The sequence below is a fragment of the Bombus flavifrons genome, chromosome 7 (assembly GCF_040668555.2).
Source record: "Bombus flavifrons isolate JBK064 chromosome 7, iyBomFlav1_principal, whole genome shotgun sequence".
Classification (NCBI taxonomy): Eukaryota; Metazoa; Arthropoda; class Insecta; order Hymenoptera; family Apidae; genus Bombus; species Bombus flavifrons.
In genome coordinates, this window is record NC_138448.1 from 2,418,067 (window position 1) to 2,435,366 (window position 17,300).

At 50.8% G+C, this 17,300-nt stretch overlaps 1 protein-coding gene and 1 long non-coding RNA gene across 7 annotated transcripts in view; both read right to left on the reverse strand.

The window, feature by feature from the left end:
• dac (dachshund family transcription factor) overlaps positions 1 to 11,226 on the reverse strand; it is a 143,961-nt gene extending 132,735 nt beyond the window's left edge. For 2 of the 4 annotated variants that reach the window (XM_069116685.1, XM_069116686.1), the window contains exon 1: positions 8,928 to 11,226. In XM_069116685.1, the coding sequence (XP_068972786.1) occupies positions 8,928 to 9,709 (782 nt within the window). In that variant the 5' untranslated portion in view covers positions 9,710 to 11,226. The remainder of the gene's footprint in view (positions 1 to 8,927) is intronic. The other 2 variants (XM_069116683.1, XM_069116684.1) reach the window with 2 other exon arrangements.
• A 188-nt stretch (positions 11,227 to 11,414) lies between these two features.
• On the reverse strand, positions 11,415 to 16,394 carry LOC138181669 (uncharacterized). 3 transcript variants are annotated; one of them, XR_011173571.1, is made up of 4 exons: positions 15,914 to 16,394; positions 14,410 to 14,565; positions 14,173 to 14,326; positions 11,415 to 14,060 (listed from the first exon to the last, which is right to left on the reverse strand). It is a non-coding gene; the product is annotated as an uncharacterized LOC138181669 (long non-coding RNA). The 3 variants fall into 3 exon arrangements; XR_011173572.1 differs by having other exon boundaries at positions 11,415 to 13,566; positions 13,720 to 14,060; positions 14,173 to 14,565; XR_011173570.1 differs by having other exon boundaries at positions 14,173 to 14,565.
• Positions 16,395 to 17,300: the final 906 nt, after the last annotated feature.

Here is a 17,300-nt window from a genome sequence, read left to right on the forward strand (position 1 = left end):
CCGATGAAACCGCTCGAGGACTGCTTTTTCCTTCTCGCGTAACATCGTAAGTATCGAAGGTTCGGTTTGCCGGCCGCGTCTAAAGGTAGAAATTTTCAGGAATTATCGTGGTAGAAAACGATCGACCGAGACGGCACTGCCTTGCCCCTTTGTCCACAGCCTGGTGGAAATCGTTCGAGCAAACGGAGAACAGAGAATGGACCGAGACTCGGAGACTGTATAGAGAACATACGAGTCGCGCGCCTCGGCATTTTACTTGATCGCTCTCTCCTGCGGATAGTTCACGGCGATTTAATGCACGATTACGAACAGGCGTTCGCGCTCGTTTCCAACGACTCGCATCGACCCGGTTATCTCGCGAAGATTCGGCCAAGTCGTCGCGAGAATCGGATAAGGAGAGTTCGTGCCTAGAGTCTCGTGGCCGGTTCCGCGCCAATTAATCATCGTCCCGCGCGGTTAAGAGGCCAATTAAGTTCCGCTTTTGCAAGTCTGATTGTCCGTACGTGCGATCCGTGGGCTTACATACGCGGTTCACCTAGCCCGTTCGTGCTTTATCTATCGCACTGCGCTCGAATTAAAATGTACTTTATGGCTCGTGTCAGCCGATAGCGATCGCCGTAAGGATCTCTCTCATTCCATCGCTCTCTTTCTTATTCTCACCTGTCCCCGAGTTGTTATATACTTGCGGTCGAAACAACGATATTCTTTACGTACCAAACGCCGTTCATCCATAATTCAAGGATCGCGGTACGCACCTACGTGTACGCGTACATCACTGAGATTTCGCTCGAAACGTCGATCGTACGAAACGTTTATGGAGACGAATTCCAGGCTCGGGAACGGAGCACCGTGAAATCTCGAATTGGACGTGATATTTCGCGATGCGAAATTCGGCCGGCCTCGAACGTAGATCGGCCGCAATTTCTTTCGGTTAAACGGAAGAGAGCTCGGGGACGCGGTAATGAGCGACGTTGATAAATAGCGGACCGCATCGAGAACTCGAACCCTTCGTAATTACACGTCTATGCCCACTGCCGATCGCACCTCTCGTAACAGACGCCTGGCGATCGGTAAATAATCCAATAACTGCAACCATCGAACTTTTATTTTTTATTAAATGCGTTATTCCTTAACTTGAATGCCTAACGAATATTTTGTACAAGGCTTTTGTCATTACAGATCGATGTTATACTGTTTTACTGAAGTTTCGCATAGTCGGACGATTCTCTCAGACTTATTTTCCTCTCGGCTCGAGTAAGAAAAGAAGGACGTTGCCGTCGATACGAGACGTATCCCGTGCCGTTGCGAACCGGCACTAGATGTATCAACGTCGGCACTTAATAACACCTCGTAGTCTCGTTCTTCGGGGGTCCGCAACCGTAACGACGACCGTGAACGCCGCCGGGTAATTTGGCACAATGATATAATTACACATCGCTGGCGATTATCTCGATTGCTCGTATCATAGAATAGCCGTGTCGGGATCTCCGTTCCGCGCGAGCTTCGTAACCTCTTGCGAAAAAGTAGATTGCTCGAAATTCGTGCGATTCGCAGTGATTCAACGTCGATCGATATCTTACGCGTTCGAATATCAAAATCGTGATCGATTTGTGCGACGAAAAACCGAGCAGACATAGATGGAACGAAGTTAGATTTGCGCGAAGAAAGCATCGAGAATAGAGAAGAAGAGGAGGCGGAACGAGAAACGAAGGCGTGCGTGCAACACGCGAGCTGACCGCACGCGTGTAAAGATGGTTCCTCCAGACGGTGTCTGACGAGCCGGCAAACGCCGACTTCGACTCTAACTACGACTCCGACTTCGAGTTCGACTTGCACTCGCAGACTGTGTGTCGACTCGAAACGAGGCTTCCCTTCAAAAGCTGTACGTATGTCGGGGCCTATCACGACGGGCGTCCATGTACGGAAGATCGGGCCGACGTCGAGTACAGGGATCGTTACTCGTGGGAGTCCGTGAGAGGGCTAGCGTTGATTGACGCGCGACGTTACGCCAAACTCGACGGCACGCGAGCCAAGCAAACGGCCTCGATTGGTAGCGATTTCGCCTCGGTAACTGGCAAACAAACCCGCCGACTACGAGTGGAGATAGAGACCCGAAGGGGCAGGGACTGATCCGCACGGACATGATCCTTCCATCCGCGAGTCGCGAATCCCAGCGTGCGGTACGTACTACGCGAAACCGTGCCGATTATAGGGCCGACTATCCTCTGCCTGCTACCAGATTACTAGATTACAGTTGTCCGTCGAGATGTTACCGGCTCGAACGTTGCTCCGAATGAGTAGCTTCGAGCTAGACGGCCGAGAAACCGCCGTGCGCTATGGAAATTCCGATTGCTTCTCGACAATTTCTCGACCCTTCGATTCCAGTCTCGAAGGCATCTCTGCTCGTATACGCGGATTTACTCCTGTTTTTCCATTGGAAATGGAATTTCTGTCTCACGATGAACGAGGATCCTGGTTCGTTGGCTGATCGGATATCGGTCGTAGTATCGCGCGAATCCCTCTATACGAGAATATATTTCATGGTCGACGATAACGGGGAATTCTTGTATGGTTCGTTGTAACAGTAGCTTAAAATACCGAACGAACGTCTACCAGGGAGGTCTCGTGCGTCGTTTAATTACCGTGTGTAACAAGTTCGAGTGGCCTGCCGTGCGCACGAAACCCCTCTCGAGAAAGGGGTGCGATATGCTCGCTGACGTCGTCCACGAATCACTCGAAATTACCGAGTACCGTTGCGACTCACACCCATTCCCTCTTTCTATACCACCCCTTGGCAGCCTTCCTCCTGTCTCGGCCAGCAACGCCACCCCTCGCTCCGCCTTATCCAACCGGCCACCTTTTCTACTCGTACGCAGCACCGTTTCAATCCGCCAGATAATCGGTGCAATTACAAAACCGACTAAAGGGGAGGTATCCCCCGTACAAATGTACGCAGTAGCGGTCGCAGGCCACGTTGTTGCATGGATTATTTTTTCTCCGCTCCGAAGAGTCGTAGCGTACGAAGGTAGAAGGTTTCAAGCTAGATAAATCTTGGCACTGAAGAAGCAGAGGGTCGAGTGTTAAGTACGACAAAAATGTCGAGAGGAACGTCGCGACAGTAGAAGGTTGTCTTTTAGGAAAGGGTCGACTAGAAGGGTAGGCCTCGTTGATACGACGAGGGTGGAGGACCAGGGGAAACAGCGAGATACCCAAGGGTCTGCCTGTAGTCAGCTGTTTTAATGTGGGTCACCAGTTCCTACAAAACGATCGATTTCCGTCTAACTGCGAATTCTACGTTCTTCGTCTCTTCTTCCATTCGCCGAAACTTCGAGACATTACCGACAAGCTGCCGTAACGTTCCAGGCCAGCTGGTTCGACGAACGTCGTCCTTTGCGATCGAGGCGTCCGCAGGATCGCACCCTCGATCGATCACCCGTACGTTCGTCCACTTTTCGTCGAGCTACCACCGATACGATCTACGTAATCGCGATAACATCGGGAAACGTTGATAGAAGCCGGCGATCTGGCGCTAAATATTCCATCGGCCCGTGTTGCGCTATGATTTATGCTGGCGCGAACAATGTGGAAAAGTAACGGGTCGCGCGAAACAGATGGTCGGTGTCGATGTTGCGATTTGGACGGTACTCGAACCCCCTTTATGCCCCGGTTGGAGAGAAGATGGTGGAGCGAAAAGTCGCGGAGCCAAAGGTTTGCCTAGTTTCACGGAGAAAAAGACGCCTCGTGGTTGTTTACTCGAACTGAACAACCCTACTGTGCACACATTGCTGCAAGATATAAGCTCGGCTACGCGCACATGGCAAATACATATTTATGTAGGAGGCGTAACTCGCATCGCTCTAAGAACACCAAGTTCCAACAAACTCACTGACCCGATAAAAAAGTCGAGAGTAGAACAGGAGTTATACCTTCCATTTATGGAATTCTCGTGTCCACGGTTTAAAGCGAACGATTTAATCCAACGGAAGGGAAACGAAATGGCTCTTTCAGTCGTTTTATGCAATTAATTTGCTACGTCTATCCGGCATCCGTGTAATTATAAACATCGCTTTCACAAACGTATAGACGCATAATCGTGTCGCTCCTGAAATTCCTCTATATTTACCACTAGACTCCGTTAAAGACAATTTAATTCTCATCGTATTACCAAACATCGAACTTGCTGCTATCGCTTCGATTCGACACCAGCCGATACGCGATTCCTCGTTCGCTTCCTTCGAACTAATTCCACTGATTCTTTCCCTCTCGCCCTCCCGCCATTCATTTTTCTTTTCCTTTCCCATTAAACCTATTTTTAATTAAGCTATTTTAAGTTAAATAAAACATTTCTTTCGTTACTTGCCTTCGTAACAGCAATTAATACCGCGTCACACCCATTTACCATCTCTTTGATTTCTCTTCTATGGTCGCTATTTTATTGTATGTATAAACGACTCCGTTCTATATATAGTGCCACAAAGTCGATACGTAATAATATTTCACATGACGCGTATATTGCATTTAAAGAATGCGACGAAAGAATTCGTATTGTTTCGCTTGAAGCGATGTTACACGCGCATTTGTAACGAGCGGAATTTCCAGATCGTACGCGCATATTTCAGATAAGGAATCGTTCAGCGTCATCAATGGCGTTCCAAAAAGCAAGTCGGCCAAGATCCCGTGATCTTACAACTGGATGGATAAAAGTGTAGGAACCGATAAATGGAAATATCGCGGATAATCGGTGGCACGAACAGAAGAAAGACAAGGAGTCAGGGAACGGGAGCCTGGCGCCGTTACGATACAATGCCGACCCCGAGATGACTTGCATCCATATCGAGCTGCACGAGGAGAGGAATCGGCGATCCTAGCCACAGGCGCTTTCGTTCGACTTCCTCCTTACTTTTCCCTTCCCTCCCCTCTTGCCTGTCTTCTATGAATTCACGTAGTTCGCGAGCAACGATTTCATCGTCTACCGCGTTTATTATTAGATTCCGTACTCAACGCTACCGAGTTCGCAGCTTGCGAGAATTTTTCCACGGGAAGAGGCGAAATCGAATACTTTTCACGGAGGATCGCTTTCTTAAGAAAAAATTAAGTAATTATTGGAAGATCTAGCAACTCTCGTAATAAGTGCAAACCAAGGGAGAAAACGAAGAAAGCAAAGAGAAAGAGAGAGAGAGAAACAGAAGAAGAAAAGTTGGATTAAAAGCGAGGGAAATTGTCGGAAAGACGGAAGAAGAAGACGATAATGAGGAATGGTAGAAAAATAAAGAAAGACGCAGAAGGTTCGGTTAATCCTTCTTGTTTGTCTTTACGTTAATTATCTAGAATTAAGAACGTTGCTTGTCGCGGCGCACCGGCCGGCGGATTACTGGCTCGATTATTACTTATTGCAGATTATTAATTACCGAGAATTACCGTCTCGGTGCTCGGCTGGGGTTCGACTTCGTGGAGGGTAGCGGGAACGTTCGAAGGAAAGCTCGGTATGAGATTTATAGCAAAGGCATCGGATCGATTTCATTTCGAAGGAATGACGCGTTTTCGGTCCGACGTAAACCGGTAGAGAAGGAGAATCGTGCGTCTTCGTTAACGGGAAACGCGAACGCGTGCACGAAATTCTGGTCGACAACAATGGAGTGATGCATGTGATAAAAACGTGCTGTAACCGGGTGCAGGATGCAACGTGAAAACAGAAAAACATCGGTAGAGAACGCTGATAGACGAAAGCCGTGATGAGCCCGGCCACGTCGTTGCAACAAAATGTACGCGTATCTGTGTCAAAAGCGGCCCCTGGACAATAATAGAAGCCCTTAAAAACGTAAAGCTGCCTAGCGGGCTGGTTGGGCGCGCGTGGGTTATGAAACCGAAAAAGAAAAAAGGAAAAAAAACGCGCAGCGGCCGAGCCAGCTGCCGTATTCGATACAATCGCCGAGCGGATAAGTTCTCTGCGGAAGATAAATGGAAGCATCGGGGTTCGATCGTCGCGAACAACCACGAGAACTTGGTACTCGAGCCAGGGAATAATTGCTCGCTGGGAAAACACGATTTCACGAACGATCTTTTCTCTGCTTCTGCTTGTTGTTCGCCTATCGTTGGTACTGCTGTCTCTACCTCCTTTCCATTCTGCTTCGATTTGGAAATCGTACTACTTTCCATACGAGGCGTTCCGCGAGCATAGCTCACGCGTATACGCGCGCTTAACTCGAAAGCGCGTACTCTTTTAATCGCGCAGCTAGACTCGAGACGCGATTGTGCATAAGCACACGGCAACAACGAAAGAGGAGTTGAGAGGAACGAGCCAAGGAAATAAATATTAATAACGATGCTTCCTCTCCCCGTGACCCTCCCCCTGTCCTCTCTTTCTCCTTCGCGCGCATATTCTTTCGATCTCTCCTCCTCTCAACCTCCCACTCGCGCATTTCTTCCCCCGGTGCAACCAGACTCTCGTTCCTTTCCCTCCCAACCCCCGGCCGCCCTCCTGCCATGCCGCCTTCCGTCTTTCTTTCTCTCTCTCCGTTAGTCTCCGAGTGCGCGTCTGTGCATTGTTAGGGCCATTACGGGAGCCAATTAATCTATGCACAATTTTATAATTAAACGGCTAATAGCGCATAGAATTATAGTCCAGGGCCGCGCGCACTCCCACGTATCCTGCTGCGTTCGTGGGTTACGTATACGCGCCGAGAAAGACATTTAAGGGAAGGAAGAAGGAAAGGAAGAAGATAGAAACGAGGAAATCTCGTTCGTGTGCGCGGTTTCTTATCGCGATCTACCGCTTATTCGTTCACTCGCTCGCGCGCTTCTTCATTCTCTTTTCGTCTTCTGGCGTCTTTCGATGAAACGCTATCGGGACACGCGGACGTTTCGCGGCGATCCACACCGCTCGGTCAGAATCCAGCAAATTGACGAGGATAATTGCCTCGTCTCGTTAGCGAGCGTATATGGCATCAATTAGGTATATTCGAGAAGAAAAGAGTACTGAACTAGCCTCGATGCACGGAATCGAGGACACTGCGCGGCGACGATTCTCGCGTAGGCGATAGTCAAACCGTACTTTCGATCCCTGATCCAAGGGACGATGAGCGCGGATTGGGTCCAGGGGAGAACGTGGTGGTTGGACACGAGGAAGCGAGCGTTGCAGCGCAGCCGGTGCCACGCTATAAACCGCAAGAAAAATCCCCCTGAATTATCGGTGCGGTTCTCGGTGCATGCTGTTGCATCGATGGCGATAGAAGCGCGCTGGCCACGGTCGGATGACCGTGTAACTGTGTGCGCGGACCAACGGTCCATGGATGGAACATCGGTGTGTAGTCGTTGCCGCTGTTACCACTGCCGTGCATTATCAGAATGTAACGACGTCAGCGGTACACGCGACGAGGCCGGACCGCACACACGAGAACCATACCGCGGTCTCTTAATCATCCGATTTTTCCTGGCGATACTCCCTCGCCGCTCCTCCCGCCCCTTTCACCCCCGCTCGATCCTGCCCCTCTCATTTTTCCAATCGATTTTTGGCCAGCACACTCTCGCATTCACCGAGATAACGAACCACGTTAATTCCGCGTTGTTCCATACATCGTAGATCAATTACACGCGATACCTTCGACATTCCATTCAAAGCACGAGGAGCAGGTTAAGTGTTCTCCGACAGAACAATCTACGAAACGTTTAGTCGGTATTTCGACGAGATCGTTGGTCCCTAGAGAGGAGAAGGAGCGCGTGAAGAAGAGCCCGCGCACGAGCCGACGGCTCGGCCAACTCTGTTCTGTGACTACGACTCGGATTATTTGGATCCCTATCCCTATAGCTTTCTCTTTCCTCCCGTTTTCTCTTTCTCTCCCTGGTCTCTTTTCCGTCTCTGTTCCCTCCGTACGCTATCCCTCGGCCCTCTTTCTCCTTCGCCCTCTCTGTGTCGCGCTGAATCCGTTTCCGTTGCGACTGCCACTGCGCGCTGCTCGCCGCGATACTATTGTCCACCGACGCCACTGCCTCGCCACAGAGTTCACTCTACTTGCGCTTAGCCCTTTCGGTGATTCTCGATTACGGAGCACGACAATTTGGCGAGATGAAGAAGCAACGGCAGACCGAGTTAAAGGAGGAAATGGTTGGAACATAGGACGCGTAGGGAGACTCTAAAGTCTGGGACAATATTTCCCCGATAACACCGGATCCCCTCGTTCCGTTTACCATTCCGTTTCGTCTGCCGTCTGACTCGTGGGTGGGGTAAGCTTGTACTACAGCCACTTCTCTCTGTCTCGTCGGTGGGGACGATTCATTCAGAGAAACTGCCGTGAAAGGGACACCTGTTGGCACGGAGGCCCGTTGACAATTCCAGATACAAGGGCACGTGCCTTTTCCACAGCCTCCTTTTCCGTAGATAGGGCTGGTGATGAAGAATATATCGAAACGAAATGTCAGAGTCGATCGTAAAAGTAGAGTAGTCGAAGAGTAGTCGGTCGAAGAGATGAAATTTGTAGGAACGATTCGATGGATAGAGCATAGTCGGACTATAGACGATAAGAAAGGAGTCCTCTGTAAACTCGGTTAGGAGGAAACGAAACGCGTGTCGAGAAGAAGGGAACGCGCGATTAAAATATTTTTTGGTCGACCGGTAGCTCGGTAAGGAACGTAGCTGGCCGAAGATAAAGTGCTGCCCAGAGGCGACACCGGGCGTTATTAATACACACGAGGATGGTAGCTTCCGTTCTCGGCAACAGAAGCTACAAAAAGCGCATAAACAACCGTAGGTGGCTCTATACCTACGATCGTTGTCATCGTCGCGAATCATCGGCAGATCAGGATAATTTCATACGAAGCCGTGTGCCAGCTTTAGAAAGGTTCGTTCGATCGTTAGCCCTTCTGTTTCACCCTTTTAACCTAGCCGAGGAGATAGTTGCTAGTCTAAATAGCACCGATCTATTTCCGCTTACCTGGCCGTGGTGCAGTCCCTGTAGAGTATGTCGAAGTCCTTACAGCTAAGCAGCTTGCATCGATTGACACCTGGCTGGATGGCTCCGAGTCCGCGCAGAATCCTAACTTGTTCGACATTGCACACCAACGGCACTATATCGAGCCTCTTGAGTTTTGTGTAGACAGTGTGCAAGCCGCCGACTAGGTGCTTAAGGAAGAGCTCGAACGCTTGCGGTAGGCAGAGCATCGTGTCCCCGGCTATGATGAACGCCGCCACCTTCTGGCCACGGTAATCGACCAGTTTGCACTCGTTCGCTGTGGGATCGCTGGTACTGATCGGTGGCGGGCTGTTGTACGATCTCGGAGGCAGAACAGCGTGATGGGCGGCCATCAGCTCGAGCGGCGAGCCATGATGACCGCTGAGCATGCCGCCGAGTTGTCCCAACAGGCCCAATCCTGGTGGCGGTAGGCCTGGCATACGGGGCACCATGCCTGGCGGTGCACCAGGTGCTCCTCCGGCGGAAAGAGGCGGCGGACTCAACGGAAGTCCCTGAGGTGGCGAACCTCTGGTTGGCGATCCCGGCGTGGGAACGCCGCGATGCTGTTGCTGTTGCGATTGTTGCTCGCGAATCTGGTCCCGCGGATGAGGTTGTTGATGCGACGGTGGCGGTTGATGCTGCGACCCGTGAAGCTGTTGCTGATTTTGTTGAGCCGACGGGCTGTGTGGATGTTTGGGACTGCCGGTTACGGGACTGGCGCGGCTGCTGTGATCCGAAGCGCTATCCATCGCTCCGTGATCCATCGACTCTCTAAAGGACACGTGTCTTTCTCTTGTTGACCACGTTCCTTAAGATTTATTCTTTTGCCTCCTCAATGGGAAGTCCTTCTCGCCCGTTCCTCGGAGATGTCGTTTCTTCGCTCTCCCTCTCTCCTCGCCGCAGTTCTCGCCACGTGGACACCACGAGATACGAGGAACTCGGGATACCGGCACGAGTCAACGCATACTAGACCGATCTCTTCTACTTTTCGTGCCGATTCTAGCTCGTTCGGCTGCCAACACCAGCCGACGAGGAAGCTGCCGTCGATCCAGGGTCAGCCACGGGTATCTCAGCTCCTCGCAAGCGTCACTGTCACTCGGGTAAACTGTCGCGTCTCACGGAGTACGTTGGACCGTGTACGTAAGTAACAATTTCACTGTGCACAACCACTGGAACAATCGTGTCCATGACAATCGACCGTTGTCACTCGATACGGGCCTCAACGTCGACTTCGTTCTCGTTGCGGACAGGTCCGTGTTCCGCGTGACGCTGGTCGGCTTCGCTCGAGGAGCAGCCAAGCTGCCCCTCGTTCAAAGATTCACCAACCACGAGTTTTCCTTCGCGACGCGTAGGTGCTTTTCTTCTCACTGAGGAAACTGGTTCACACGAGAGTAGACGACTAGATGACGCGATGTCGCGCGACAATATTTCTTGCCTTTGAAAAACGCGTGGACAACGAACCGTCGTTGTTGGGTCGAGGACGATCGGTAGGACAGGACTGACGCATAGAGGAGGGACGCGCGACGCAAACGACAGCGACGTACACCGCGAACGCAATCGAGAACGACGAAGATACTGTCGCGCGTGATAGCAACCGCGAGAACGGCGATGATGACACGAACACAACGACGACGACGGCGACGACGACGACGACGACGACGACGATGACGATGACGATGACGACGACGACGACGACGACGACGACGACGACGGCGACAGCAGCGGCGGCGGCGGCGACGGCGACGACGACGACGACGACGACGACGACGACGAAAGCGGCTGCGGCTGCGGCGGTAACTCGCAGGGACGCGCGTCGCTCGTTCTCAAAGTGGCAAACGCTCTCTCGGTCGAGTCGGGAGTATTTCCCTACCCAGTCACAGATGTAATAAATAAAAACATCAGTGGAAGCCCGAGGAACGGGGAGGATGGGCGTTCTGTGCGCGCAACCGACTATCCGGTTGGCGGAGCCACCGGGGTGGCAGTTCTCCCTATTGGACGGTAACCTCGTACCGTCGACGCCTTTCGAACCTTCCCTCGGCTGGTGGCGGGACGAGCGAGTATTCCCCACTACGAGGCAACCTCTGCCACCGACGACGCGCACCGACGATGCCGACCGGGACGATTCCGGGGGCGACTAACACACGGAGACATCCAGACGCAGACGCGAGTCTCGACAAGACAGTACGATTCGAACCTACCGCCGATCTACGCGCTACGAGTGGGGATTTCTTCTTTTTCCTCGCGACCTCTCCCTCCACACCACCCTTTGCTCTCTCGGCTCGCCTCTCCTCGCTGCCCCTCGTAGCCCACGTTACTCTTTACCTCGCCTCACCTAAACCTAACCTCCCCCTAACACCGACCCACCCCACCGCGCTTCTGTCGCGTTTCGGGTCTTCCCTCCTCCTCCTCCTCCTCCTCCTCCTCCTCCTCCTCCTCCTCCTTCTTCTCCTCCTTCTTTCTCCTTTCTTCTCTTCCCTTTTTTGCTTTCTTCCGCGCGGTACCCCTCGCCAGTTTCCTTTTCTCTTTCGTTCACGACTTTTCCGTTTACCAACCCCTTCGTCGCTTTCCTTCCACTCTTTTCGTTTGCTATCCGTGTCTCTCGCTCGCCTTCTTTCCCTCTGTTCCTTTCTCTTTTCTTCGCCACCCCGTGCGCCCAAACTCTCCTATTCGCTACCTTTCTTCTTTTGCTCTCTTCTTCGCCTGTCTACCACCTCCCTCTTCCTTCCTACCTCTTGCTCGCTCGCTTTCCCTTTTTCTCTCTTCGCACGCACTCGCGCCCTCTTTATCTCGAACGAATGCACGACCTCTCTCCTACTCGCTCTGTCTGCCTCTTCGTAGATGCCTCCCACTTCTTCTTCCAGCTTCTCCTCCTACCTTGGCCTATGGCTTATACGTTATACGCTCTCTCGAACTCGCGCTCTCTCGCGCGACCAGCGGTAGCCTCCACCTCGTTTCTCCCTCTGTTCCGTCATACCCAACCGTCTCTGTCGGTTTCTCCCTGTTCCTCGGTTCTCTGTCCGTACGACGAAGAATGTCGCCGGCGTTCGAATCGATCGGTCGGTCTCCGCGCGCGCGGGGGGTCCCCCTTCCGTTACTTGCATCCTCTCCTGCCCCGCAGAAAGAGCCTATCCTCCCTGCCACCTTCTTCTTCGCCGTTCCCTCGGATCTCCTCTACCATATTCGCCATCAGCATTACACGAGCGCACTTATTTCTTCTGTAGGTAACTTCGCTTCCTCGCGATCTCTCTCTGCTCCTCGACCACCCTCTTTCGCCCCTTCCTGCCCTTCCTTCGCCCGCCTGTCCGTCCCCTCGCCTCCCCTCCCCCGCCAAGCCAAGTATTGCTACCACCTTTTCTCTGCTCCTCCTCCCGCGGCATACGCGATATACCATACCCGACACTCTCCGCGGCTCTCTGTAAGCTCCGAGTATGAGTGCTTAATATCTTTGTACCATACCTAAAGCGTCCGTATTCGCCGATGCTTCTTACGTCCGAACTTTCCCTGGAGGCTCTCCACGCGTAACATCTCTCGTCTGTCGCTAATTTCCGCCGCCGCCGCCGCCGCCGCCGCCGCTCATTCTACTTCGTCGTACAAAAAACCTCTGGTTTCACTACCCGCGATTAGCGGTTGCTCCCGCTTCCATTCCTTTTTTCATCCTGCATGTTTCTTCTGAAACGAAGGAAACCAATTGGCTCGATTATCGATCTTAGTATCTATCGAAGCGAAATAAAAAATTAAGATCGGAGGAAAGACGCACTGCGCTCGATTAACTTGTCATAGGCGAGAGTTCAAAGGCTGTGGAGACGGGTGAGAAAGAAGCAAGTGGGAAAAACCATCGTTTAGCCTTTTTCCAACGATGAACCCCCGATCAGTTCTCATCAGTCCGGTGACCCAGATCCACGAGGAAAGACCCTCTGCGTTTGTTACGAGTATATAGTATATACACGTATATAGGTAATAGGCTTCGCACACGTATTCCTCCACCGCAGCTGATCCCTTGACCTCGTGCAACCCCAAATGAAACGAGACCCCCTGGGCCTAACGTTCATTGACCATCGCTACTCGTTCGAGTGGGGTTCGATCATCCTGAATCTTTCTCTACGAAAGCTTCTCCAAATGTCTTTGCTTCGAGATCTCGTCTCTTAGATACCAAACATCCTTTGAAATCGCAGTAGTTCGTCGTCAGGTTTTTCACTCGGCCTAGATTCAGCCAAATAGCATATTGTTAATGTCGCTTATAAGAAAGAAACATGCGGTTCATCGCGAATAAAGGTAACATCCTCTAGATAGGGTATTCGTTTTCATCGACGATAAAGACATTGTTTGCAGCGAAAAGGCGATCGATCGCGAGATCCAAGTCCCTCGTCCGAGGAAGGTCGAGGATCGGTAGGGGACCGATGTTTGCCACGAACCAAACCACGTCCAATTAGTGGAATTAATACCGGTTGGCTTTGGGGGAGCTAATGCCTCTGTGTGCATACCTACGGGTATGCACGTCGATGACTGCACTTTCCTTCGTGCGTAATGAAGGACAATCCCGTCGGTTGGACCGAGCAGCTCGATGCATTCGCTCGTCCAAGCAACCGCTGCCTCCTCTTGTTTTGCGGTCACGAGAAAATATCTGGAACCCACGAGATTACGACTTTGAACGTGCCCTGGCTAACGGTGTTCGCGTCTTTCTGTCCGGCCACCAGTAAACAATTTCGTTCACGACGTTGTTTGCTCTATGTAGACCAAGTTTCGTTGTGAAAAAGAGACAAAAGATACTATTTACAGAAAATTGCTACTTCAAGCACCCTATAAATTCCTCTATATCGTGTTAGTTTCCCTTTGAAGTTGAATTCAGACTTGTCTGATATTTCGTAGCCGGTAAAATCTGTTGGACAAGAGAAGGTGAACCGATCGACGACAGACGGATTTTCAGGGAAGTCGGCTGAGTATGATACGCATTGTTTGAGCGTTCACGGGACTGCGGTTCGCTAGCGGCGTTCCTGTTACTGCTCATTGGCCACCCTGCACGGGAGAATTGCGCGAAGCGCAAGCAGAGAACGCTGCCTCTCTCGTGCATAGCTGTTACGTAACCCTCGTCATTGTTTGCGCGTCGTCGTCACAGAACTGTAACAGAGCGTACGGCAAAAAGGAGGGTAACGTGTAACGTTGGATAAGAGAGGGAAAAAAGCGCGAATTTTTGTCGAAAGAGCATGCATAGAAGGAAGGTATTCCGCACCAACCAACCGGACACGCGTCAGAAGGACTCCACTGCACCGGAAGCGTCGCTCTTCTCCGTTTCTTTGTCCGACGTTCCGTTTACCGTACCCGCGACACGAATTTTTGTCCAGGTTTTTTGCCTCCGTTATCCTATCGCCATTAGTCGCGTTAACCTGTGCAAAAGAAAAAGAGGGAAAAGGGAAAGAAAGAGGAGAATACAGGGGGAAGAGTTAATAGAGTAGAGCGTTTATCAGACTGGCTGCTACTGCCGATCGTCTCCTTTGCAATTGCCACCTTGTCGTCTGTCGCTTCGATTCTCTTTGCTCGACGTGTTTCCGGTTCGATGCTCGCGATCGTCTTTCCATTCTCTTCAAATTTACCAGCAGGCTTTCTATGGCCGTCGATTCGTCGCCTGTATATCAAAGGCAAAAGAAAACATCGATCGAATTAACGTAATTACTTGTTCGTGCGAGATACGTGCGCGTCGCGGCAAAACAGGCGTCAAAGTCGATCGAGAGTCACGAAAGAGCGGGATTTTACAAAACGTTAATTGCGCGCGGTTTATATACAGCGCGGCTTGGTATAGAGGCCGGCACGAGAGAAAAATCAAGAGCTAAAATAATGGATTTTGAGGAGGGATGAAAAACGACGGTAATTTTTCTGGACACGTACGCCACCGTTCGGTTTTTCAGCGCGGCTTACGCGCAACTAATTACCCATATGCCACGTGTTATTATAAATAGCCAATCGTTACCGACACAGCCGCATCCGCGATTCGCCCATAATGGCGTGTTATCGGATAAATAAAACGGATAGCCACGGGAGGGTGCGCTCCGATTATGCATCGACGCCTCCCGTGAGCGTATGTACCTACTCTCTGACCACCCGTACTGTTTTCCCAACGAACGACCAGCTTTTATTTCTCGTCGACTTTAATCCGCACGCTGACGACAACGCCGATCACGTTTATTCGTTACGACGCTCTCGATTCCACTCCCTTTGAATCTGCTCGACGAAACGAGCATGTGTTTCACAGGGGAAAACTACTAAGAAAAGCAACAACAACAAAAATGCTGATATCTTTTAAATTATAATTCCGAATAACAGTTTTCTAATTTTCAAATAAACATTTTTCACTTTTGAATTTGAATTTGTAATTGAAAATCCCCCGAATTTCCCCTCACCCCATAAAATTAAACAGCCACTGTATATAATTAAAATCGATACCTAGATTCAACAAAATGACTAATACCTTTCCGAGGACAGGATGACGCGTTGGCCCGCCATGATATTCAAACTAAACGCATTAGAAAGCTCATTTAAATACGACACAATGCCGAGCACGAGCGGACCGCGGTTGCGCGATATCATTCGTCGGTTGAAATAATGCTGTCCAAAAATGCCGATCGAATGTTATGAAAATTCTTTGCGTTCTTCTACTCACCAACAAACTGATTAGCAGATCACGAGATGACTAGCAATATTGCTAGTTTCACTAACGCTAAATGGGAAACGTCATTCGATTCGCAAGCGGTATGGGTTGGTAATCGCGCGGCTTGGTTACTCTCTCCGTGTCAATACTTTTCCACGGTGAACGCGACACAAGACAATCACGTTGACACCCGGTGATGGATGTCCCGGCTGCTCAAAATACCCCCCTCAGTTTTCCCGCCAATAAAGCCCATTGTAAATGCGAACTATTCGAAATATTAGAGCGGCAACGGCGATTACCGGCCGTTCAGTCATCGCTTCTGACGCACCGTAATCCTTTCCATCTTCCACCGCGTCCTTTTTTGTTCTCCCGCTGCCGCACCGCCTCTCCGGACTTTCGCCGACACGGCCTAAGTCCGCGTCATCCCCGAATATGCCTCTTCCCTCGGCGACAGCAACTCTCCATTCGATCGTCAACTTCCTTAGTCAGGTAAGAGGCAAGAGTTTGTGATCGAATGTCGAAACATCCTGCTGACAACATATCTATTATTATCCGGCAACGGGTGTCCCTCTATCTGCTGCTGATAATCTAACGTGCCTCGTGCTCAATGAACAGCGTAACAATACTATTTCAGCAACCGCGCGCAAGAAGACAACCGACGAATGGATCGACTGCTCTGTTACCGACGTGCAACGGTAACGAACCACCTTCCTGTCACTTCTCGTTGCTCGTTATCAGCTCACGTTGCGAGCCCCTTTGCATCTAAAAAGAAAAAAAAGGACAACCAAAAAGGACAAGTATGTCGTAGGCGGTAGCCGTCCTTTTTCTTCTAGACGTACAACGGAAGATTCGGTATGGCGAATAACTCGTTGAAATAGTTCGTACTCTTTGCCTCTCTTTAACATGGAATTATCCTGAACGAGTTCTACGAAAGGAGAAGTACAGGATCGGTCGCGTTCCTCCGGGGCTTTCGACTCCGCGAACGCCGCAAAGCTTAAAGAGATAGGATTACTTGCGATTCGAAATTTATTTACACCAGCCTTAATCCCTATTATAGCCGCACGCGTAGCCCGAGGAAATGGCCGAGCAATTTCGGATTTGGACTGCCGAGAGATGATGGATCGCCGTTTCGTAGGCCGCCACTGATGATACCTCGCAGATGTAACCTCCACACCCTTTTCGGACGAAACCACTTGCCAGTGATTATCGATTAAACGCATGCACGTTACCTCGATTCTCTGCTCGTCACGATTTTCCTCCTATTTTCTTTTCCTTCCTTTCTTTTCTCGGTTTCGTTACGGATCCGCTCGACATCTGGCTCGTGCCAAAACTCTCCTCCGCTATGTTACCCCTCACCCGTCTCACGCGCCTAAAACAACCAACGGTTTCAGATTTAAAGGATAAAAGACGATTCGATTGATACGAGAGATCGAGTGACAAATTCTCGATCGTACGCAAGAAGCAAACGTTTTGCGACGACAGAGAGTTGAGATGCTTTGTACTCGGGCGATGATTGCTGGCTGAAACTTGGATATTGTCTCGCGCCCTGTAACGAGCAATCTCGATAGGATTAAAACGTTGTTTACCGGAACAGAAAGCCGGGACTTTGGGTTTACTTGGCGTAGTCGACACAGGCGCATCCTAGCGGCCTCGACTTCCTGGTGAATGCATACGTTTACAAGAACGCGTTGTTGTACTCCCGTTTAACTTCTCTC